General features: G+C 39.4%; 2 protein-coding genes across 7 annotated transcripts in view; one reads left to right on the forward strand and one right to left on the reverse strand.

Moving 5' to 3' along the window:
* DOCK7 (dedicator of cytokinesis 7) overlaps positions 1 to 25,809 on the forward strand; it is a 143,232-nt gene that overhangs the window by 61,465 nt on the left and 55,958 nt on the right. For all 6 annotated transcript variants that reach the window (XM_063138024.1, XM_063138033.1, XM_063138049.1 and 3 more), the window contains exons 15-20: positions 18,734 to 18,851; positions 19,423 to 19,493; positions 22,771 to 22,909; positions 23,820 to 23,921; positions 24,137 to 24,223; positions 24,441 to 24,672. In XM_063138024.1, the coding sequence (XP_062994094.1) occupies positions 18,734 to 18,851; positions 19,423 to 19,493; positions 22,771 to 22,909; positions 23,820 to 23,921; positions 24,137 to 24,223; positions 24,441 to 24,672 (749 nt within the window). The remainder of the gene's footprint in view (positions 1 to 18,733; positions 18,852 to 19,422; positions 19,494 to 22,770; positions 22,910 to 23,819; positions 23,922 to 24,136; positions 24,224 to 24,440; positions 24,673 to 25,809) is intronic.
* ANGPTL3 (angiopoietin like 3) lies at positions 716 to 12,078 on the reverse strand. The gene is made up of 7 exons (XM_063138013.1): positions 11,467 to 12,078; positions 9,977 to 10,087; positions 7,285 to 7,393; positions 6,681 to 6,794; positions 5,413 to 5,508; positions 2,997 to 3,269; positions 716 to 947 (listed from the first exon to the last, which is right to left on the reverse strand). Exons 1-7 carry the CDS (start codon positions 11,959 to 11,961, stop codon positions 763 to 765), a joined length of 1,383 nt encoding a protein of 460 aa, XP_062994083.1. The 5' UTR covers positions 11,962 to 12,078; the 3' UTR covers positions 716 to 762.

Raw genomic sequence — 25,809 nt, forward strand, 5'->3', positions numbered from 1 at the left:
GGGCCTATAAGGCCATTGAGTCCACCCCCCTGCTCAATGCAGGAATCCAACTTAAAGCATCCCTGACAGATGGCTGTCCAGCTGCCTCTTGAATGCCTCTAGTGTGGGAGAGCCCACAACCTCCCTAGGTAACTGGTTCCATTGTCATACTGCTCTAACAGTCAGGAAGTTTTTCCTGATGTCCAGCCGGAATCTGGTTTCACATCAGGAAAAACTTCACATCTCCCCAATAGTAGCTTGCTTTTTGCCTCAGAAGTGAATTAGTTCCATTTTCTTCTTTGGCATGAAGTCACAGGCTGGACTGGGTAAACCTGGCTGTGGTGGGAGGATGGGCTATTATCCTATGGCTCATGCTTTCTTGCTACCCCTGCAGCAAGACAAAATATTTCCCCCTGCCACACCCCTTCCCAGCAGTGGTGCTTCTGTTTGTCTCCCTATAACAAAGATCAGCTCCCGGCAGTTCGGTTGCTGAGGGAAAAGGCACATGATCAAGCCCAGCCTGAGGCAAGCCCTTTACTTTCCCCACTCCTTTCTCATAGCTATGGATGCAGCTGTCCCTAATGCCAAAGAAAGCTTGCTGGCAGTGAATTTCCAGAGCCAGGAGGAGGCTTGAAAACCTGGCTGCCTTTGTCCCATCTGCAGAGCTCTGCCCATCAATTGTACATCCTGGCATGTGGCCAAGACACTGACCTGGTTTTTACATATGACAACCACATAAAGAAATAGTTAGTGCTTTATTAGGTAAACTCTGAATGGAGAAGCTCAGTCAAATCTTTCAAAATCTATAGGATGTATCATCAGTTTGGTTGATTTGAGAAGGTAGGGTCTTCCTTTCTGAGGCTTCCAGTACAGTCCTCTCTTCTTCCTTTCAAGTTTTCCTTTTGAATTTGGCTTGAGGTATTTTCCATTCAAGTTTGTTTCTTCGCATGCGCTGTACCACCAGCCACCTGAAGATGATATTTTGTAAACACCATTGAACTGATGTGGCAACAGCTTAATGTGATCACACAGACCAAAGACTAGGCAGATGGCCTTTGGGGAACTTCTCACATTTCTCATTGCTCTACTTCTCTTCTGAAAATCCTTAATAGTATCATGGGTAGCTTATTGGATGATGTAAGGAGTGCCTGGATTTGGGGAAAGGGACTTGGAAGCACTGCTACCTGCATGGAATTTGTCATACATTCCTCCAGCACGAGCCCCGGCTTTTGCCTTTGCCTTGGGTTGGATCCAGACTCAGTCATGCTTGATGTAGACCCATTGAAATCAATTGAACTCAAGTTGGCTATGACTAACTTAAGTCTTATTGTTTTCAATGGGTCTATTCATAAATATTGTTATGAATATTATTTATTTAAAGTTCTTTTAATCTGCTCTTCATCCTAGGTTATCAGAGTGGTATATAAGATATACAAGAACATCAAAATAAAACCAAAGCATGAAGAACAGTATAAGAAAGTCTGGATTCAGCCTTTCTTAGTGGTACTCTATAGGAAATTAGGTCACCAATTTCTTGTTCCTGTGTGCTATTCATTTACTTTGAGGCCTTGGGCAAATCATTTAACATTGTATTGGTTCTATTTCTACCTCCTAAAATTCTACAAGGTGTGTGTGTGTGGCCTTAGCTAGACCAGGCTACATCCCGGCGCGAACCTCGGGATCGTCCCTGTGCGTCCAGATGATGCACAGGGGATCCTAGGATCAGGGAGGGATCATCCCTCCCTTGCCCCAGGATACAGCCCTCCCCTTTGGGCCTGATATTTCCACAGTCTCGGGCTGAGCGTGTGGCCCATTTCCACGGGTTTACCCGGCTCCACGCAATTACTCGCACGGAGCTGGGAGCTACGCCCATCAGGAGTAGGGTGGGGGGAGCGGGGAAAGTAGTTATTTTTTTAAAAAAAACCCTTACCTTTGCGCACGAGCGTTCATGTGCTCTGTCCCCTTTAAAAAAAATGGCGGGCGCAACGCCTCTCTTCCTGAGGTCGTCGCACCTTATGTGTAAACGAGGGCAAGATCTCACGTTAATCCCAACGCGAGGTCTCCCCTCTTCTCCCCTGGACTTTCGGGTAGGTCTAGCTAAGGCCTGTGTTAGAGGGATAGAAACATATGCACAACAGGCTGATTTTCATGATCCGGAGAGTTGTGGGATATAGCTTTCTAGTCTAATACAGAATGCAGGTGGGAAATTTCAAAGTCAGATATTTTAAAAACTTCCCTGCTTATGGAAAGCTACCATGTTGGGCAGAAGTGTTATAATGTAGGCTTCTTCTGCGCATGGTGGGTGAGGACTTAAATATACACCACCACCACCCCGGCTGTATTTGTTATTCTGCATCTGACTCCTAGTGCTTTGATTTCAGGGCAGTAAATTTGTGAACCTTCTATTTTGAGGTTTTATGACAATATCCCAGCTACCTTTTAACTCAAGTAAGTTATTTTTCTGATTAGGGCCCTGTTCAGATAACATGCTAAGCCACTGTGGTTAAGCATTTTGAACTAAACATTATGGCTTAGCATGTCATGTGAACCATGACTGAGCCTGGCGGCTATATAACCATGGTTTAAACACTCTCACTAACCACTTGATGCAAAAGGGTTAGCGGCCTACCCATAGGGTGACCATATGAAAAGGAGGACAGGGCTCCTGTATCTTTAACAGTTGCATAGAAAAGGGAATTTCAGCAGGTGCCATTTGTATATATGGAGAACCTGGTGAAATTCCCTCTTCCTCACAACAGTTAAAGTGCAGGAGCTATACTAGAGTGAGCAGATTTAAAAGAGTGCAGGGCACCTGCAGCTTTAACTGTTGTGATGAAGAGGAAATTTCACCAGGTTCTCCACATATACAAATGACACCTGCTGAAATTCTCTTTTCAATGCAACTGTTAAAGATACAGGAGCCCTGTCCTCCTTTTTGTATGGTCACCCTAACAATGTTGTCTGAACAGACAAACATAAGACAAACTGAAGCAATGGCATATGCAGGAAATGGCTACCTGAATCATTCTCTTGACAGCTGATTTTTCTTTCTCTGTTGTTAACATGGTCTTTTGTAGAGAACTTCACTGCCTTCTGTTCAGGCAGGGCACTGGGAATATTGCCAGTAATCTTTGAGAGCAGGACTGCGTAGTCTGTTTCTGGGCCTCCCATTGTGAATAGATACTCAATATAACGCTTGTTTGCTCTCCAGTCTTCCAACTCAATACGCAGGATGTAGTCAGCTTGGTTTACAATGGAATAGATCTTATGCAGGCCCAGCCAGAACTCTCCTGAAAATAGAGGTTGCACAAACAGAGCTATTAGAGCAAAAACAGAACTATTAGGGTAGATTGAACACACGATATAGACATCTGAGTTAGATTTACTAATTGTATTAAGTAGATGAGCGGAGTCTGGGGAATCCTTGAACTTTTGAGATCATTTCTCCAGCAAATCTCTCCTTTGTTTATATCTTTTATATTATGCACTAATGAACAATAAAAAAGGAAACTAAAACTAAAAATAAAGAGAATGTAAGTTGGGAGCTTGTCAAAGTCTGCAAGGGTGGATTCAGTACACACTTAACAGAAGTGTGTGAATGAATCTCTGTGATAAGTGAAGCAACTGGCATATATAAAAGTTAATTGCAATGGAAATGGACTGCCAACCATGAGAAAGAAATGCACCCTTAATTGGCATTTTGGAAGTGTCATTTACCACAGCACATATAAATTTAGCATTTTAAGTGGACTATGTGCAGTGCAATCCTAAACATGTTTACTCAGAAGTAAGCCACATTGAGTTCAATGAACTTTACAGGTAAATGTGGACTGTACCTTTACAGAACAACCCTATACATATCTACTCAGAAGTAAATCTCGTTGAACTCAATGTGCCTTACTCCTGGGTAAGTGGATATATGACCGTAGCATTACAGTTAGGTTTTTACTATACTTTTTAAAATCCTGAATAGCTTCATTAACATTGCGGTCCTATATATGTTTACTCAGAATTAGTGAGTTCAGTGGGGCTTACTCCCAAGTATAGGATCGCAGCATAAGACATTTTCTAGGCACAGTTATTGATATCCTTGACCAATGGAGCCCTTTCAAGCTGGAAAAGATAAGTCACAGAGGATGTTTGTTCAAAAAATAGCTGAAAAATGCCAGGTATGCATATTTTAAGTAAGCCACTAAATTGTGATGTTGCATTTGTGCTTCAGATTTATTCACTGGGCAAGCTTGGTCACTGGTAATACAACATGTCAATCTCACCTTTGAACCTGCTCTATTGACAACTCCCCCCCACCGCCATGTCAGAACTTCCTAAAACCTAGGGTGACCATATGAAAAGGAGGGGAGGACAGGGCTCCTGTATCTTTAACAGTTGTATTGAAAAGGGAATTTCAGCAGGTGTCATTTGTATATATGGAGAACCTGGTGAAATTTCCTCTTCACACCAGTTAAAGCTGCAGGTGCCCTGCCCTCTTTTAAATCTGGTCACTCTAGTATAACTGTTGTGATGAAGAGGGAATTTCACCAGGTTCTCCATATATACAAATAACACCTGCTGAAATTCCCTTTTCTATGCAACTGTTAAAGATACAGGAGCCCTGTCCTCCTTTTCATATGGTCACCTCTGGTTTTAAAAGTACTGAAAAATCTCACCTTTGATTTATTTTATTTTTTCTTAGAAAGGAATAACGAGCTAACAAGTTTAAGTGGACCACAAGAACAGTTTGATCAAGCAAATATTCTGACTGGTTCTGATTGAATCCTAGTGTAGATTCACTGTCTAACATTTATTTATTTATTTATTTATTTATTTATTTATTTATATACCGCCCCATAGCCAAAGCTCTCTGGGCGGTTTACAGAAGTTAAAAACAGTAAACATTAAAAATATACAAAATTTAAAACCATCAAAAACAAAAACAACAGTATCCATTTAAGAACAACAACAACATACGAGCCACTAGCCTCCACTGGTCCAACATTGTGAGTATATTTTAATCATCTACAAATATATTCACAAAACCAATTTTGATTCATTATTTTTCTGTTAATCTCATTTGAATGTACTTCACCAAGTACATTCAAATGATATTCACTTTTAGAGTGCTTGTGATGTCCTGTGGGTGAAAAGTCTCAGTAGTATCTGATTCTATTGTGATTTGGGTCTTAGGGAAACCTGTCCACCATGGGCCAATTCAGACCAGGTTGGTGGAGGAAAAATTAACCAATACTGAAAACAAATTCAAAATCGGAATTGTGAATCAGTCCTCTTAGTCTCTTTAAGATACATTTAGTTTGTTTTTGTTCGTTTTTTGTTTTTGCACTGTTGTTTCCATAAGCTACAATCAACTAGGGTTTTAGCACATAAAAATTACTTTCGGTCTCTAGGGAAATTATGTAGCAAAGAGGATACATTTACCATCAAGGTTGCCAAACCCATTTGTATAGTTCTCCCAGGTTTGATTGAAATCCAGTGATCCGTCAGATCGGTTTTGAATAACTGTCCATGAGCTTTCTGTGGATGAAAAACGAGATATAAATTTGTTTTCAACTTTGACAGAGAAAGGGCCAGTTCATACTGTGTCCCCGTGTGATTTGCTCTCTACAGTGGGATATAGAATGAAAATTGAGGTCCACCCTCCCACATATATATGTACTATTTGTAGAATGTTGATTGAATTGATACATGCATGTGAACTTTCATATATGGGCATGAATGTTGTCCATGCAATCTGCCCAGTGCTGAAAGATGATTTGCTTCTTATGATTTCTAGTCATGACATGGTTATTGACATAATGACCTTAAAGATGTCCAACTGTGGTTAAACATCCGGACAAATCATGATGCCTGTCTGCTTTTTATGTTTTGTGTGTTTTTTAATCTTTCTATGTGTTCTTTTCTTTTGTATTGTGTGTTTGTAATTTGGTTGTGTTTTGAAATAATAAAAACTTATACGGGGAAAAAAAAGATAAAAGACTGATAAACATCTACCAGCCAGAGCTACTGAGATTTTGGCTGTTCCCAGAATGATAAAGCACACAATTTATTCTTAGGGTTGCTTCACAAGTTAGAGGGAGTAGTGAAAGTCATTGTGCAAAATATACTTGTACATCTGTTATGCGCAACTACTTCTTATGTTTCAAAAAGGGACTTATGTACCTTCTCATCAGAAAGGAACATGGATTTTAGAGGCATGTGGAGAATTGCAGGTATCATATGCTTCCATAATAGCCATGAATAAATATCAGATATTACATTATTTGCTCATTGTTTGATCCAGCTCATAAGCCTTTGGTTGTGAAACCCAGAAGAGGAAAGTAACAGTTGAAATGAATGCTTGCATATTGCTGTTTAATTTTATTAATGGCAGAAAATCCTCAGCATGTCACATGCCGATGTTAAACTGAAGCAAAATCTTTAAGTATGCTACTTTATAGTATATATCTAGAGGCTTCTCAGCTCTTGCTGGATACTTCTGAACCCATGCAAGTTTTGCAGCTCCCTTTGAAAATCCTAAATGTATTTAGCATTTCGGTGTTCTGTTCACTGATATAAAATGATGGTTGTAGTATATGCACGTCATACTAATAGAATGTTTTGCATAATCTAGATTAGAAGGTGCTTTACAGAAGATCAGGCTAGTTTTAAAGAGAGAATAAGATGTTTGCTGGCACAGCTGGACATACCTGTTTTCATTTCACAGTAGACGTTAAATGCCTTGGATCCACTGGGCTTAATAGAATAAATGCCATTAGGTATTTTACTCATGTTGTAAATCGAAGTACAATCAGTTGCATTGCCTAAAAACAACAACAGTTTAAAACTAGCAACCCCATTACTAAAGGCAGAAATTTAGAAAAAATCTAAATGACAGGACTTCCATTTAGATTTTTCATTTCAAGGTGACAGGACTTTCTCAAGAAGTCACTAAATCAGATTCTGTTCCTTTTCATGTGATTTTAAGGTATTGCATTTTGGCTGTCAAGTGCTTCCTAAGCTTATAATAGTTACATTGAAATGTACTCAGTGTTGTGGCCATGGCGTCTGTGGTAGGGTTTTAGGAAAGCATGCCATGAATAAACCCTTTGATAGAATTTTTATATCAATCCTTCTAATTGCAAATAAAGAATATATATTGTATTTAATGGTTTTTAATTTTTGTAAACTGCCCAGAGAGCTTCACTTATGGGGCAGTATATAATGTAATAAATCAAATGAAAATTGTATACCAATAACAAAATATATGCAAGATGATGGGGTGCAAAAGGACTATCCCACAGGAACAATTACCTTTATATTCCTGAACTTTAGCTGTTGTATTAAGTTTCGTATTCCTTGTTTCATTTTCCTTCAGGGGGAATAAGAACTGTGTGTCATCTTGAAAACTGGGTCTGCTTAGCTGAAAAGAGAAATAGAAATTATTTCTCTATCTGATTTATTAGTAAGGTCGGTCATCTGCCTACTGACAGCGTTGAAACCCAACTCCGTGGGGAGAACAGGGTAGGAGAAGGTGCATTTTGATGATAAGAGAGCCCTCACCTTTGCAGGGAAAGAATGGGGGTTAAAATGTTCCCATACGCAACACAATGATAGTTAAATCCCTGCACCTCAAACTTTTCTTAAGGGTGAAAGGAGGCTAGACCCTTTCTTTCACTCTGAAGTGAGTGTAGCAGGGGAAGGGAGAAGGAAATGGGCCCAGAGAGGGTGCCCTGTGGCCTTGGGCATTGGGGCCTTCTGAAGTGGCTGCTAGAGGAGGACCCGGAGGCGGATTTCCCATGCTGCTCTTCTCTCATCTCTGGGTGAAGGGAAGCTGAGAATTCCCATCTCTTCCAAAGTAGCCATAAGACGAAAGAAGACCATAACTGCTGCCTCATGAAATTGCTTTTCTTTTCTTTTATTGGCATTTGTCCTTCTGTTTCTTGATAATGTAAGGCCCCAAAACAGAAACTTGTTTATGTGTAAAACCCTATTTTCCAACCCTATCTTCCCAACTGGTAAAAACCAAGATAGGTTTGGTATCTTAAGGTATAGCTGCTTGCTATTCCATTCATAGCACTAGGGGTATTTGAAATTATTATTTTAATTAAACTAAGAATAAAACTTATCCTTTGAGATTTACAATTTATATGCTAAGCTCTACAAAAGCATGTTATGTTCTGAAGATAATTAGGTTTAGAAATAATAAGAAAATAAGTTATGCATATTTCAGCTTTCTCTAAAATGTTTGTTTATTCTGGGGCCTGAGGGACTGTGAAGAAACATTTTTCCCCCATGGCTTCAACATTTCTAGAAATGTTAGTTCTATATTATGAAGAACAGTATCTGTTATAGGAAATAAAAGTACAACATTTTTAGGAGCCAGCTGAGTTACATTCATCATATTGCAAAATCATAGCGTCTCTGCTGTATTGTTGTTATCTCCAAGCATATGTGTATGTTCTTCTCCTTTGTGAACTTCCTTAAGGCTGTCATCCATTATAGAGTTAGATTAGTAAATCCATTACATTCATCTCAGTAGGACTTATTAATGTATGTGTACTTAAGATAGTAGCTTTTAGGAGCAAAAAACTCTTCTCCTCTAGGAAACTAAGACTACCCACTTTCACAGTTTAATTTTTGTGAACTGCCCAGAGAGCTTCGGCTATTGGGCGGTATAAAAATGTAATAAATAAATAAATAAATAAAAATAAATAAATAAATAAACAAACACACTTTCTAGGAAGCTGCATTAAACACAGTAGGACTTAAGTTCGGAATAAACATGTATAGGTTTGTGCTGCAAAGTGTGGATCTTTCACTACACATGACAAACCCAGGTTTGCCTGCAGGTTTGCCGTGTGTAGCTTCTGGATGGTTGCCCCTGTGCATTACATTTGTTTGCAAACCTGGGCTTGTTACATTTATATCTTAGATGTTCAGGTCAGAGCTAGGCAACTTTTAGCCCGCCATAGTTGGATGGCATCTTTATCACTGGCTGCACTGGCGCCAGTGTATGCTCCATCAGACGAGCATTTTATTGCATGCTCGTTAGTGGCCACTCATGGATTTTCGTGGGTCCCTCATGACATCATCTGCCTCCCGCCCCTTCTAGCCTTCTTCGCGCTACAAAAGAACACCCCAGTAAGTCCAACTTATTTTTAAAGACGAAAGTTGCCGTTATCTCCTGCAGTATGCAGGAGAAGCAGTGCGATCAAAATGGCCCACTGAATGGGCCACGTGCACATTGTTTACTTCCTCTTTCAGGTCGCTTCTCCACACAGGTGGGGAAGTGATGGTAAGCAAACACGATTTCCCCCATGTGATGATGTTCTAGTGATGGTTAAATTGCTGTCCAGCAACACCTGGAGTTCTGCAAGTTGTCCATCCCTGGTTTAGGTATCCTATTTCTTCGATTCTAAGACACACTTTTCCCCCCATATAAACATCTCTAAAAATGGGGTGTGTCTTAGAATCGCGGGTGTGTCTTAGGGTTTTTATTTCTGTTGGTGGTACTGAAATTAGTGTGCATCTTACAATCGATGGCATCTTACAATCGAAGAAATACGGGTATATACCTTTATATACCTTAGGAATATGCCTAAAACATAATGTGTGTTGAGCTTTATGCTATAAAACCTGTCCAGTAATGATTACATTGAAATACATAACCAGGAAAGTTATTTTCCCCCACTATAAATCCAGAAGATGCAGAAGGCACACACAGTGAATGCACGTATACTATTCATAAATTACTTAGAGCACAATGGAAATGTAGTACAATTATTCAGAGAAGATTATTTATTTTCTTGCCTTTTCTCTCCGTACTGTTCTTTTCATTTTCACCCTGCTTCCCCTTTAACAGTTTGTTCTTCCCATTGCTCCTTCTTTTACCTTATTTCTACATCTTTTCTCTGTGCCGCAAAAAATCACCAAAATCACCTGAAATCGTTGAAGCAATAAGCAGAATAGAGAAGGCCATTCAGAAAGCAGCAATTTTACGTACCTTATCTTCCATATCCTGAATTTGCTCTTGCTGTTTGGCAAGTTGGGCATGCTGGACTTGAACAATTTTGAGAAGGTGTTTGAAGTGGTTGTCCTGCTGCTCAATGAAGTTCTGCAGGGAGAGCAAAAACAATGGCTTGGATCCAAAGGACCATGAGCAGAAGGAGGAAGTCTTATCAGTGCACTTCCATGAACTCCTTGAGCAGGCACTAGCAGAAGAGTTCCAGCAGTGCAGTGCCACAATGTATGGGAGTTTTCATTACAGCATGAGAAACATTAGATAGGGGGGGGGGCGTAGTTCAGTGGTAGAGCATATTTTTGCATGTAGAAGGTCCCAGGTTCAATCCACAGCATATCCAGGCTGGGAAAATTCCTGCCTGACACCCTGGAGAACTGCTACCAGTCAGTGTTGACAATACTGGACCAAGGGTTTGATTCCAAATAAGGCAGCTTCCTTTAGTGAATATGGGAGAACTAGACTGAAGCATATCAACTGTAGTGGGCTGCAAAAAGACCTTGAGAGAGAACCTGTGAAAAGTCTTGCACAAAATTTGTGCAAATGAAAGTACTTTTCACCTAATGTTCTTCTGTTAAGTCAGAACCCTTCTGTGACTGGAAGAGGCTTTCCATTAGCAGAAAGACAACTTTAAGTCTAACGCATTTTCACCAAAGGCTGTTTATTTATTTATCTTATTTAAAATTATTTTTAGGCCACTTTTAAAGGTGGAACTCTTTCAAGGCGGTGTACAGGATAAAACCATACAAAGTGGTTACCATAAAAATCAAGAAATACATATTCATTTTTTAAAAAAAAAAATCCAAACAGAGCCATACAGGGGCAGTGCTAGTGGAGGGGGGGGGGAAGGACCTCCCCAAACAAGGAGTTTGCCCTCCCCCCATTGCTGGGCCCCTGTCATTACTTGAAGGAAAGGCACTTTTCACATTTACTAGTGCATTCATGTATTATCTTCTCTGTAACTCTTCTACAGTTCAGCTGGAGCTCTTGAACCAAGAAAGGCCACACATTTTGCAGCTACTGACATACTCTTCAGGATACCAACAGACCAGTGGCAATCCACTGATACATAATCCTCCTCCCCTCTATATTATCCTCACAACAACAACCATGGTAGGTTGGGCTGAGAGTCTGTGACTGGCCCAAAGTCACCCAGTGGGTTTCCATGGCTGATTGGGGACTAGAACCCAGATCTCCCGACTTCCAGTCCAACACCTTAGCCACTACACTACACCACACTGGTTAATAGTTATATTCTGCATAAAGCCATAATGAAGATTGTAGAAACAAATTTTACAGTGAAAACAGGTAGTAGTTTTTTTGATTGAAAACACACACAAATTCATTCCTCAAAATACACAGTATTTGTGCAATAACCTCAGTGATGGCTATGCAGCTTTGGACTGCATCCGTAGTACTTGGAATACCATTTCAGTTTACTTTGGCTCCACTAAATCATTTCCATATCTACTTACTTTAAGTGAAGTAACTTCTTCAGGCTCTTGAATTTCAAGCTGAGTCTGAAACAATGTAGTTAATTTTTCTTCTAGCTTCCCTACTTTATCTTGAAGAAGAATCTTCTCTTGTGAAAGAACCTCTATTTTGGAATTGAGCTCTTGAGAGACATTCCTTATCTCTTCGTTATTGGCTTGCAATTGAGATGTCGTTTCTCTTAGTTGTTCCTCTTCTTCCTTGATTTCATTTGTTTGTTGTGAAATCTCATAAAACGATTGGTCAAAGACGTTAAGCTTCTGGAAGATGTCATCCATTTGGCCCTTGGTCTTGATAGCAAAGTCTTTAAGGCCACGCCCGAGTTGGAGCAGTCCAGTGGCTAGTAGTTGCACATCATCTAACATAGCAAACCTTGACTTTGGCTGAGGAGGACTTGGTTCAAAGAAAGAGTGGTTTCCATCTATTCTTGCTGAAATAACTAGAGAAATTATGAAGGCTAATACTAGAACTATTTTCATTTTCTTTTTGCTTATGATATATTAATACCTTTCAAAAATAGTTCCCTTTTCCCCTTTGCCATTAGCTTTTCCCTGTGACAGCTCTAGCAGAACTTGCTATGCCCAGAAATATGTTCTTCTGCTCAGTTCTTAAAAGTAAGTTGGGGTAGTTGATCATTAAACTTGAATAAATGTAACCTGTGTCCTATTTAGGCACTTTGTCTATCAAGATAGACAAACCCATCTGACAAACATTTTTTGATAGTGAAGTTTACTCAAAGAGAAACTAGTTTATGGGTAAGCTAATCTTCTGGATATTAGGTTATTTTTAAAACTCTGATTCCAAATTAGGTAATGCAAATTGCCGTATTGATTACCTTATTATCTTGAATTGAAAATGCAAGGCTTGGATTTTCAGTAGACAGCATAGAATACCTGCATTTTAGGGTGCCAAAATATATTCACTTACAATGTACATACAAATAACTGAAACTGAACTTGGATCAGTGTGCAGTACATTACCCACAGATCCACTAACTATTGCAGTATTTTCCATATTTTCCTCTCTGTGGGTGGTTATAAATCTATGGTAAAACAGTCAGACACATGGAACAAAAACCAATACTAGAAATACAGGTACAGCCAATCTCTCCCACATCGTTTGTGGCTTGGCCCTGTGTAACCATACAGAAGTGTAGGCTGCAAGTATCCATAGTAACTTTATATAGAAAACAAGCTTTCATTAATTTATATTTATTTTCTTGATACCTTGTTCCACATAAATTACACATCCTTGGAAATACTGGCATATTTCACATATATTTCTCTAATCAGTGCCTGAAAGAGCCATAGTTTCTGGTTTTGAACTTTCACTTTGAGCTTCATGGACTTTAAGAAAATGGAAGGATTACAGGTATGGGCTTGAAGTAAGCTTCTCAAACCCTTTCATGTTAATTTGTTTCTTAATGGTGCACGTGTATTTTGAAGCAATCATCCATTTATTTCACTTGATGCAGGAAATTGGTTCTAAATGAAAACATTTGGCTGTCTCCCAAATTTGGGCCACATACTTGCAATACCTGAAAATATATCGCTTGTTTTAGTCATGATGCTATCATCACTAGCCTTGCTACCTTTGAGTCTTTGACAAGCTTTACATCAGTACAAAATGGCTGTTAATAATATTATTTTAAAGCATGCTTTAGAAAGTATTTGGCTCATCATTTTAAAAGAGAAACGATTGTATAAGATTTTTTTGCCCACACATACAGCCTCATTTCTATTTGGATAAACAAAGGGGAGAAAGACACATTTCCCCCCAAATCTATCTATCTATCTATCTTTCTTTCTTTCTTTCTTTCTTTCTTTCTTTCTTTCTTTCTTTCTTTGCTTTAAGATCTCTTGGGTTAGTTAGTCTTCTGTATTGGCTTGATAAAAAACGGTTGTGGGAACAGATCCATAACATAGAAAACAGTGGAAGAGTTTGGACAGTCATATGTCAGCTTAATACACTGAGTTATGAACTAGCCTTTTGCCTACATACATAGGCAATGTATGTAGTTCTTCCTTTGTATGTATGTAGTTCTTCCTTCAGTTCTTCCTTTTTGTGTAAGCCAGCAAACAAACCAGGGTGTTTTCCATTAACCACACTTTCTAGTTTCATCAAAACCAAGAAATTATAGTTACAAGCTTTGGAAAAAGCCAGGGTAAGAAACCACGGTTTGAAATTGATTTAATATCATGGCTTGCTCCGAAATTGTTAGCCATCATTTCTCAGTTTGGACAAAATGGGAATCTATAGTTAATGGAAGACTTTATATATATATATATATATATATATATATATATTTATAAATATATATATAATTTTCAAGTAAGGACAAATACAATAAATACACAGAGTAAAAGAAAACACTCAACAACAATATAGATGTTCCCATAGCACCACTATAAAAAAAATGGGTGTTCATTCCTTCAATAAGCACTTGGTACAGAAAAAGATGCAGGTTAATTTAGAATCTCTGACCAAAAGGATTCCTGAGTCATTGGGGGTCTAGGTTCGCCAGGATTCATATTAATAAATGTGAAAAAGTCCAACCAGTTTTCCACAAATGTGTCTGATGTTATTTCTCCTCTTGCTAACCTGCTATGTTGTCTCAATTTATCATTTAAAGCTAGTTTCCAAATCTTATCAAACCAGCGTTGATGGTCAAAAGGTCTGTCACTTTTCCAGAATTGGGCAATTTCCCATCTGGCTGCAACCAGCAAATGGGTGACCAAGGCTTTGGGAATAATGTTTCTATTGGCATTCCTAAAAATAGAAAGTAGAGCCAGTGCTGGGTCAGTTTCTACTTCAACATGAATAATGTTTGTAATGGTTTGGAAAACCCTTGACCAAAAAGTTTTGACCTGTTGACATTCCCACCAAAGATGAATATAAATGCCAGGAACGGAGCAACCACGCCAACAGTGTGGGGATATATTAGCACTAATATGGTGCAGTCTAACAGGGGTGATATACCACCTGTGAGTGATTTTCAGAATGAGCTCTTTAACTTTTGCTGATATTGTTTTATATGGTGCTGATTGCCACAAGCTTTTCCATTCACCTTCAGTGAAACTGGTGCACAGATCATGTTCCCAAATAATTTTTAACCCTCCCTTATCTGGGAATTGACAATTCAACATCATGTGATATATATCAGAAGCTCCCCCTTTAACCTTTCTAGAATAAGTCAGGCAAGCTTTCTCAAATATAGTAAGCGAGCGTGGAATGTTATGGAATTGATATAGAGCATTTGCAAAAGAGACTATTTGCAGTTTTTGGAGCCAGGGACAAGGGAGTGGGCTCAGCTTTGCCTCTAATTGTTGCATTGATATGATTTTTCCTTGTATAAAGAGATCACGAATATGGAAAAAACCTTTTTCTTCCCAACCTGCAAATTGTCTGTACTTAAATTAATCTCTGAATCGGGGGTGTTCTAAAATTGGGGTTAGGGGGGAAGGGGATGGTGCAAACCATTTTGCCCACTTTGTCCATACCTTTAAATTTGCTTTCAGAAGACTTTCTGGTTTGTTTGCCAGCTTATACAAAGGAAGGAGTGAAAGGGGCAGAAATCCATTGCTCTTTTTTGTTTAGTTTTTAAAAAACTATTTGATATACCCTGCATTGCCAATGTTATACATGAGTAGTGTAGGGGATTCAGAAAGATGCGTAGGTGGCACTTTACAAAGACAAAGGAGATGGGATTGTTTTAGAAATAAATAAGGATTATTTTCACAATAAGATGCTTTTTAGAAAAAAACCATCAAGCTGGTTTGAGGTTGTGGAAGATTTTCAAGGGCTGTTTTTCTCACACACAATGCTCTGAAGGCAAGGTTCTATTTGCTCAGGTGGGCAAATAAATGAATGTTGAACAGAAAGATACAAATTATTAACCTTTTAACCTAAACTTTATAAGATGGAATGTAGTGTAGCCTCCTTAAAAATAAAATAGCTTGCAGTGGCTATGAGATGTACAGTGGGTTAGGTATGGGTTAGGTTAGGTAGTTGATTTTATAAGCAGACCGAATAAAATAATTCATAGAAAAATAACCTTGAGATGATATCAGAAGGGTTACAGTTACTGGAAATTAATTTTTTTGAGTAACTCCTATTCTGTAGACATGATCTATTTGTTCACTTTTGAAATTAGTATATTTGTTTTTCCATAAAAGTTATTTGAGTGCTTAGTATTTGCTAGATATTTTAGGAGGAGAAGAGTAGAGAAATCAACTATGGCCCCTGGGCAAACGTCCTCCTTATTCATAGCTCTCAATTTTTTCTGCCTTTCAATACTTGGAAGCAGAATAGGCATTGGTATCTTCTGCTTATAGTACACAATCATTTATATAACATGGGCAAGATGGTTGACTAGTTATTTCTAACATTTATAAACTGCCCTTCAACCACAAGGGATCTCAAAGTAGTGTTTACAACATTTAAAAACAAATCCTATAATTAAAACAGCCATATAATTACTAAAGTGCATAAACAATAACTCTTCAATCAGCTAACTGAATGAAAACACATCAAAATTAATTGAATTAAAAAATGTTAAAATGCAAAAAGGAATGTTTTATTTTAGCACCGAAAGGGGGAAAATGTCAGTGCCAATCATGTCTTCTTGGGGGAGAGGAGGCATTCCAAAGTTGGGATGCCACCACAAAGTTTATATGAATCCTGCTCCAATTCAGGTAGTTGACTTCCACTTATCATTCAACACCTATCATTCAGTGACCCTACCTCCCACCCTCCCAAATCCCTAGAAAAAATAATGCCACCAAAGGGAAAGAAGGACAGGTTAAAAAAAGGGGGGGCAGTGATTTCCTTGAAGAACACTATTCTTAATGTCGGGATCATATAGCTTGGCTTTGCAAATACATTTAAATCCCTCTCTTAAGCTACTAATAATACTTAATGAAAGTTTTATGAGCAAAGTACATTTTAAAGTAAATTTTCATATCCATTTTTATTTGAAAAAGCACGTTGAGGAGCAAATGTATTCATGCCAGAATGAGGTAATTTAGAAGAGCCACAAAAGAGGAAATCCTTCAGCAGCTGCCTGCAGAAATAATAAAGAGAACATTGATTAAGCAAGGTGACCAATGGGGATGAAATTCCAGCGCTTAATTCAGCATGAAGGTCTTCATTTGAAACAGAAAGAATTGCCTATCTGTGGACTTCTGCTTACTACTCTGCAAGGAAGGCAGAAAGACCACCTAAGGGTGTAAAACAAGGGAGGGGGGAGGATTGTGGACTTACCTGCTTCTGCAATCCTCCCCCCAGTGGCTTGACGGCTGCGCGACGTCCCACAAGGAAAGAGGGATGTTGCAGCCGCTATTCCCACCCACCCCTGGAATGGAGACAGAGTGCAATTGTTCTCCAGCGGATGTAAGGTTTTTTTAAAAAAACCTTTGAAATGTTTCCCCCACCCACCCCCAATGGGCACAGACTGCCCCCGCGTAACTCCGTGCCTGTTTTAAGAGCCCTGGTACTTGCGGGGAGGAAGGGAGAAGCCAGGAGCGGGCACCACACCTCCCGCGGTTCTCGGAAGGTCCCAGGACCACTGGGAAAATCGGGATAACTGGGCATCCAGTTATCCTGTGAAAATGGAGGGGTTGTCCCTTTGTTTTGCCCAATTTCGATGCCCAGGGATGATCTAGGAATGGACCTAGGGAAAAAGGCTGGTGTAGATGTGCCCCACGTGGCTCTATAGTCCACCATTCTGTCTAGTACAAGGACAAGACAAAGCTTCTTGGGTTGGATCCAAAAGTTTCCTTTGTCTGACAGAAGGAGCTGAGCCTTCCTCTTATGAAGGGAATCTTCCTTTGATGGAGGAAGACGCACTCTGTCGGAGGGTGGGAACTTTAGGATTCAAACGATTGAGAAGGGCAGGTTACGATGGGTAAGCATCATGAGACTGCACGGCTGTGGATCACATGCACAATCCGTTTGCTCTTGCTGAAGGATATATTGAAAGTAACACAGTGATGTTTTTGTTCAGGAGTGTGTGAAATGCCCAGGGTGAAAACTGTGACTCATCATTTCAAAATGGATACAGATATAACCACTATCTTTATACTTTGTGTTTCAGAAACATGTGCAAAAGCAGGCAGAAAAGGTTTAACAGTGCACATATTTGTAATACTAGAAGAGTCAGATGCAAGCACAAGTCTTGTATCTTGCCAAACGATCAGGTTCATTCATATGCAAGCAATGGCCAAGCCCTCATACATGCAGGTTTCTCCTCTGCTGCACCCTCTCCCTTTCTGTACCTCCTCCATTTATCATTCTTCAAACTGCCACCCAGGCTGCCACTATCAATTTCCCCATCTCTTCTACAGAGATACATTTTTTTTTACCCTGTCTGATAAATAAGTATATCCTTTAAACACCTTGGTGCTCAGAAGAGCTGAGTTAAAGCACCCTTAGCTCTTCCTCTACCATTTATGTTTACAATTGATAGAGGGTCCCTAGGTATGCAGTGAAAGCGTTTGCACGAAGGCCAACCTGGGCTGCTTGAGTGCTCAAATCAGATTTGTAAAGAGTGCTCAAATCAGGTTCGCTAAGAAACCATCAAAGAAAGACCATCAACAAGAGTTAAGCAAGATGTTCTCCCAAACCATGCTTTGCCTCACCCCCAGCATATATAAGCAGTATGTCTACTATTGTTTCTAAGCTACCAGATCAAATTTCATAGCAGATGTGCTCCACCACCAGGAAATATTAGACTGATGACACTTTATGGTATTACATGTTTCCTGTTTTGCTGTCCTCTGTGTAACAGAAGATGATTGATAACTCATATAACTGGAACATGGAAATGAAGTCATGTAATAAGAGTTGTCCAACACTTGTTTCAGTACATATATGTCTGGTGTGTGTGTGTGTGTGTGTGTGTGTGTAAAGTGTAAGCAAAAGAGGCCATTGAAACAGCAGCTGCAGAGTGATCCTATTCAGGGTTTTTTGGGGAGCAAGTCCCAATTTGTTCAACGGGACAAGTGTGTTCAAGACTGCGGCCAAAGGAGTCATTGAGCAGAGGGTTGGACTCGATGGCCTTATAAGCCCCTTCCAACTGTACTATTCTATGATTTGGTTGAACCCAAAGGGTTGCTTGGGGTCACACAAAGATGTTCACACAAAAGCGTGGCACATTGCTCCTAAGTAAATACATCTATGATTGCTGCCCAAGCCACCTCGATATTGTGCACCACGTAATAATAGTATTTTATCTTTTTATTTTTTTTACAGAAATATTCTATACGTCTATCCTCAAAGCCTTAACTTTGCCAACCGCCAAGGATCTGCTCGGAATATCACTGTAAAAGTCCAGTTTATGTTTGGAGAGGATCCAAGTAACGCAATGCCGGTATGGTGCGCACACATGTCTGTGTGTTCCCTTTTGGTTTGGGTGCTCTTAGGGCTTGTGTTCCTCAACTGTTTGTTTTTTTCTGTCTTGGATACACACACTGCACGTGCTGTGATGTGTTATTTATCCTTAGGAGTTCTCCATATTGCCTCTGCATCCCAGTGGGAGCAGAGTCAGAATGGAGCATAGTAGAGATGGTGAGTACTTTTAAACTTAAATACTTATAGCACATTGTAGCCTCTTATCTTCTATATATGTTCATCTTTCAAGTGTTTTTAGGCCTGCTTTTGTGTTGTTCCTGAAGTTTAGTCCTTACAGTGCCCTTACACACAGCCAACACCATCTACTGTGCTGGAGACACATGAAATCTTCTTTCTCATCAAATTTCATCTTTCCTGCTTCTTCTTTTTTTTAATCACTATTTAAACTGAAGTGTATACTATTTATATAGAATGCAGCTGTAGAATTTAAGGTTCCAGCAAAATTATTTAAAGTGGTAAAGGCTCTTAGCCTAATTGCCAAAGAACATGGAATAAATTTTAAAATGTTTACATTTTGTTTGCTTTTGCAGGTAATCTTTGGGAAATCCAGCTGTGCTGAATTTTCAAAAGAAGCATACACAGCTGTTGTTTATCATAACAGGTAAAATGCAGAAAGTGCTTCAAAAGCATCTATTTAGACCTCACATGTACACATGTAAATCCAGGAGTGGGTATATCAGTGTAGCAATAACTATATGCTCAGTCCTTTTGAATGTAACATATTATTTAAAGGAAAGACAGTGATGGAAGCCTTGTGAATTTTCTAATCCTCTGGCCATAGATGTAATGTATGATACATGTATGTAGCTGATCTCTTCCATCTGGTTAAGCCTTTTTTTGAGATGTCAGGATTGCTGGCTTTACCAAAATATAAATAAGTCCTGTACTTGTGTTAGCTACTGCAAAATCTGGTACCTGGAACATACAGAATTTGGCAGTTGTTGCAGAATTTGGCATATGGACTTGTTTAAGAATTTCATAGGTAGGTACAGCATGTCAACAAACTTGGACATTACAGTAGTCTTTAGATGGCTCCTCTGCTACTCTGCGCTTAATGACATGACTATCTCCAGGGCACCACTGCTTTCACCAAATTGCTTACAAATACCTTGTTATTTCCAAATGCTTCTATGACATATAAACAGATTGGACGGTATCCAACACTACCTGTCTGTGAGTGAAGTCCACTGTTGCTTCTGTCCGTGAGTGGCCAGGCCTGCCAATTCCATTACGCAAGCAGCATCCACCGCTCATGCAATGAAGATTTAGGCCTTCCAAGGGCAAGCCCTAAAATAAGCAGAAACGCTCATTTCTGGAATGGAGCAGGTCAGCGGAACTCCCTTATGGAAGCTCCACCAGCCTACCCCATTCCAGAAATGAGTCTTCCCACTTGTTTTGGGCTGCCCCTGGAAGACCTAAATCTCACTGGTACAATGGAATTGGCGGGGCTGGCCACTCATGGGTGGTCACCATTGGATACTGTCCTGTGTGTAAATGCATCAAAACAATTTCCATTAAAATCATGTGCCTCAGAGAGGTGAACATTGTGCTAGATGTGCATAATATATTTTGGGCAAAGTATCTGACATTTCAGTTTTTGTCAAACATGAAATATTGGACTCCAATATCAAAAAGGCCTGGCAATATCTAACATTACAAGAGAGTCTGTATTGTGATAAGGCATAGTGTAGACAACCATGTGCCCTCTGGATTTTTTGGACTACAATTTCCATAATCCCTGTCCATTGGCCATCCTGGCCTGGCTTTATGGGAGCTGTCCAAAACATCTAGAGAATCCACATTGGTAAGTGCTTAAATGTTCTATTTCTTATATGTGGTGCATTTGATGTTCTCTTTGGTATTTGAATTCATTAATATATTGAATGAATTATTCAATACACCTGATTTGGATATCTAAAGAAAAAAACCAACCTTGTAAGTTGCTGAACATTGTAATCAGATTCATAAACATGCTTCAGCCAGGGCATGGTAAAAAGAAAGAAGGAGTTCCATTGTCTTGATTTTGAATCAGTTGAGATATGGGGAAATATCCCCGCACACACACAACTGTGAACATACATAAGTCTTCATCTTCAAGCTATTTATTATAGGAATAAGCCCAATTAAGAGAGAAAGTGGTTTAGGATTGATGCCAAAGTGCCCAAATCCTATTAAGGTTTAAAGTGTCCAAATCCCGTTTTAAATTTCATTTAGCCTTTTCAAGGGATTTGTTGTAGTCCTGACTTTTAAATCTCACACAGCTTAGGTTGTGGTGCATGCCAAGTATTTTACCAAAACTCTTAAAACCAGGGGCCGATACATTTTGGCTGGGTATCCAGCCAACATATGGAGTCACCAGGACCCATTACCTCCTCTGATGAAGCAGAAGAAAGCTTCAACAATATGAAATTGGGGATAATCTCCTTCGCTGCTTCCCAAGTAAAAACTCCTGAGAGTAGGGTCGGAGATAATCTCTTTTGTACTTCACTTTTAAAGTACTGCACTTCTGAAGAAAGCATTGTTCATTGCATACTAGCTGCAACCCTCCTCTTGAGCTTGTAGCTGAAGAAAGGAGCTGGGGGTCATCCCATCACTGCAGTTGTGCTCTGCTTTGGAGGTGTTCCAAACAGCAGTGCAAAAAGGACAGCCCAGCCCTGCTCTGAAGCTTGGAACTGGGGAGGGAGCAGAAAACGTCCTCCACCGTTATGATATGTTTTGAAGGCACTTCAAGCACCTCTGATGTCCTCTGAGGGCTCATGTACACCAAGCAGGATATTCCACTATCAAAGTGGTATGAAAGCAGTATATAAAAGGCAGGAGCTACACTATTGGTTTATAGTGGTAATGAAGTGCACTGACATCTGGTGGGGCCCATGACACAACTACACCAAGCAGGATATAAGACTATGAAAGTGGTATGAAAGCGGTATATAGTATGTGTCATGGGCCCCAATAGTTTTCAGTGCACTTCAATACCACTATAAAGCAGTAGTGTGGCTCCTACATTTTATATACTTCCATAGTGGAATATCTGCTTGGTGTAGATGAGCCCTGAGGTGTGAGTACATTTATCCTTCTGTAAAGTACTCTTTATATTTTTTTAAAATGTGCACCTCTGTTGTTCAGCACTGTTTTTTGTTTCAAGAATAAGTCTCCCCTTTTGTAACTTGCTAAGAGAGAACAGTAAGCCATTAAACGTTAAAATAATAGCAGTTCTGAGTTTAAAACATGTTGGGTTAAACTCTCATCTACATCATATTAAAGATATTTGCAACTTCTTGGATTTTTCACTAGTTTTCATTTGCTGATTGGCGCTTTTTTGGACTACAAATTGCCCATCTAACCTAGTACCGTCAAAACTGAGAGGTAAACTGAGATTCTTTCAACTGGAGAGTTTGAGGATTGAACCTGGAACTTTCTGCAAGTAGCACCATTTCTGGAGAGTGATGGAGCAACAAGAGATGCAAGCAGCTTTCTTTTTGTGTGGATCCCATGTATCCTGTATCAGTTTTTTAGTGTTGACCATCCACGTGCTGAATAAACACTTTAGATTCCCAGGCATCAGCATAAAATTTCAGGTTGCCTTAGATTTTCCCACCCCCTTCTGTCTCTGAAAGAGCTGGTTCCTTGGATAAATGGGCAGAACAAAAATGTAAAATAAATTAATAATGATAAATAAAATAGGAAATTATTGACTGAATAGGCAGAGACCCAGATGATGATCACAAAGAGAAAATTACTCATTCCATGAAGCCTTTTGTTTTTCTTTATGCTTCTCACCTCAAAAGGTTTCTGTTTAACAAGTATAGAATAATAGCTGAGCTCTGCAAAACAGCAAGTTTTATATTTACAGATAAAAACATTTTATCTCAAAACAGATCTCCTGATTTTCACGAAGAAATTAAGATTAAACTTCCTGCTACCTTGACTGATCATCACCACTTGCTTTTTACTTTTTATCACGTCAGCTGCCAACAAAAGCAAAATACCCCACTTGAGACTCCTGTTGGATACACGGTAAAAACAAGATCACCCCCAACCCCTGTTCTTTTCACCCCTCCCCCTCGATTTTCACCCATGCGGAGGCACAAATTTAGTTTGTTGTGTTCAGTTTATTTCAGTATTCTGGTCACTTCTGTGGGAGGCTTCGGAGTAACATTGCCCATCAAATTTGGCTGTTTGGGACCACTGGGAGCTTAGTGTAATGTGACTCGGTTGAAATTAGTCACTCACTGTGAGGAGAGAGGCAAGCTTCAAGCTGGTGCTGAATAGAAAAAGTTTTCTAAACTTTTAAAAAGTTTTCTAAACTTTTAAAAAGTTTTCTAAACTTTTAAATTCTAAACTTGGGCTTATTCTGATTTTTCCCCGTATTAATGAACTTTTCTATTCAGTATTAGCTTGAAGCGTCTCTCTTCATGGGGTTAAATCCAACATCATGCTAGCAAAAGTCTGCTAGCTCAAATGAGTTCGTTCTCTCTCTGTCTCTCTCTGTCTCTCTCTCTCCTCAATCCTGACAGTGGATGTTGTCTGCTATGGATTATTCACAGTGGTTTGTGCTGCCCAAAGATCCGCTCTCTGGAGCACATTTTGTGGGAGACTGAAAGGGTAATGGGGAATTGCTTCCCTCTCTGTTCCATTTTCTGTCTTTATGCCTCCTCCTCCTCCTCCTCCTCCTTCTTCTCCTTCTTCTTCAATCGAAAACATTTCTGTTCTGATGTATTTGGTTTGATTTGCTACTCATCAACAAATATCTTCTGGCCAGCACAAAGTCCTTGGGCTCTTGAACCCAAATTCCCGAGCCTGGTAGCGCTTTCTCTCAATCCATTATCTCTAGATAATATTTTTCTTTAACATGCAATTAACTGGAGATGTCCTTTGTAGTTAATATGTACAAATGAGATGTTCTGCCTCTTTCCCCCCCATTAAGTGGATACCAATGCTTCAGAATGGACGGCTGAAGACCGGTCAGTTCTGCCTTCCTGTTTCCCTGGAGAAGCCACCACAGGCTTATTCCGTGCTCTCTCCAGAGGTCAGTAATTCCCTATGCTAATGTGACTCAGCAAGAGCATTGAAGCAATACATCTCTGCAATACTCAGGTTGCACGATTTGACAGCAGGCTTTAAAAAGTGTTCATGTCATCCACAACTAAGAAAGACTGGAATTACTGCTGTTGCTAAAAGTATCTTTCTGCTTTGTCGCTGTAATGAGACTCATCATTTCCTTATTTATTGCTTTGTTATCAGGTTCCCCTGCCTGGAATGAAGTGGGTGGATAACCATAAGGGAGTTTTTAATGTAGAAATAGTTGCTGTGTCAACCATTCATACACAGGTATGTTCCTTCTAACATGGGAAAGGCAGCAAAAATTATAGCTCGTCTGTATACATATCATGCCATTTCTCATAAAGCCTGTGTGTATGTGTTTGTGTATTAAGCATTTTTATATTATTGAACACAGATGTTTTTAAAGATTTTTTTTATATTAGTGAACACAGATGTTTTTAAAACATCACAACTTAGTATATATTGTTTGACTTTGTGTGTATAGGACCCTTACCTTGACAAGTTCTTTGCCCTTGTGCATGCCCTGGATGAACATATGTTCCCTGTGCGGATAGGCGACATGAGAATTATGGAAAACAACTTGGAAAATGAATTAAAGAGCAGCATTTCAGCTTTGAATTCGTCTCAGCTGGAGCCTGTGGTGCGATTTCTCCATCTCCTGCTTGACAAACTGATCCTTTTGGTTGTAAGACCTCCTATTATTGCAGGCCAAATAGGTATTTTACTTAGGTTTGAGTTTTTAAAAATTAAAAATAGACCTTGAAATGAATCTTTACTGTTGCATTTTTTCAGCTACATTTAAAAATGACATAGTTATGTTTTACATTGTGGAAATTTTTATTATTCATGGACATATTCTTTGTTCACATCTTACTTTTTTGGGCACACAGATTTGAAAGCAAGATAAATGTTGGTATGGGTTGTATCCAGTATTAGTCCTATTTAGAACAGCCCCACTGAAATGAATGGGACAAGTTAGACTAATATTGGATACAACGCATTGGATGAGTAGAAGTCTAGAGTATACTTCTCAATGGACCCGTTCAGAAGACACCTTAAACCATGGCTTTAACCACGGTGCAGAAAGCCAGAAGACCACGGTGAATAATGCTTTCTGGCTTAACCACCATGGTTAAAGCCATAGTTTAAGGTGTCTTCTGAACACAGCCTGGCTTTCTGGCTTAACCACCACAGTTAAAGCCATGGTTTAAGGTGTCTTCTGAATGGGGCCATTATCAGTGGGTGGGGGAACACGAGCAGGAGGGTGCTATAGCGGTTTGAAAACAGCATGGGCCTGTTCAGACAACACACTAAGCCATGGTTAGGACGCTAACCCTTTTGCAGCAAATGGTTAGTGAGCGTGTTTAAACCATGGTTATGTAGCCACCATTGTTAGGAATGGTTCACACGACATGCTAAGTCATAATGTTTAGCTCAAAACACTTAACCACCGTGGCTTAGTGTGTCATCTGAACAGGTTTTATATGGAATGTGTCATGGGCCCCAACAGTTGTCAGTGCATTTCAATGCCATTATAAAGCAGTAGTGTATGAATAGCATGAATAATTTAGCTTACCATGGAGTCAACCTGGGAGAAACAATGTCGTATATCTGGCCAGTTCTGACCCAGATAACTTTTGTCCATCTAACTCAATGTATCTATTATGTATATTTCTTAGTGGTGATGAATAGAAATGAAAGTGAGCTAAAAAAAAATGTACTGTGACCTTGTCAGTTGTGTAACCGCTGAAAAGCCCTTGGAGTTTATACCATTCAAATTCTTTGAAAAGCTAATCATTCAAGTCCCTACTGTATCTATTGAGTCTTAAATTCCACACATATTTAAGATACTG

The sequence above is a fragment of the Elgaria multicarinata genome, chromosome 1 (genome assembly GCF_023053635.1).
Source record: "Elgaria multicarinata webbii isolate HBS135686 ecotype San Diego chromosome 1, rElgMul1.1.pri, whole genome shotgun sequence".
NCBI lineage: Eukaryota > Metazoa > Chordata > Lepidosauria > Squamata > Anguidae > Elgaria > Elgaria multicarinata.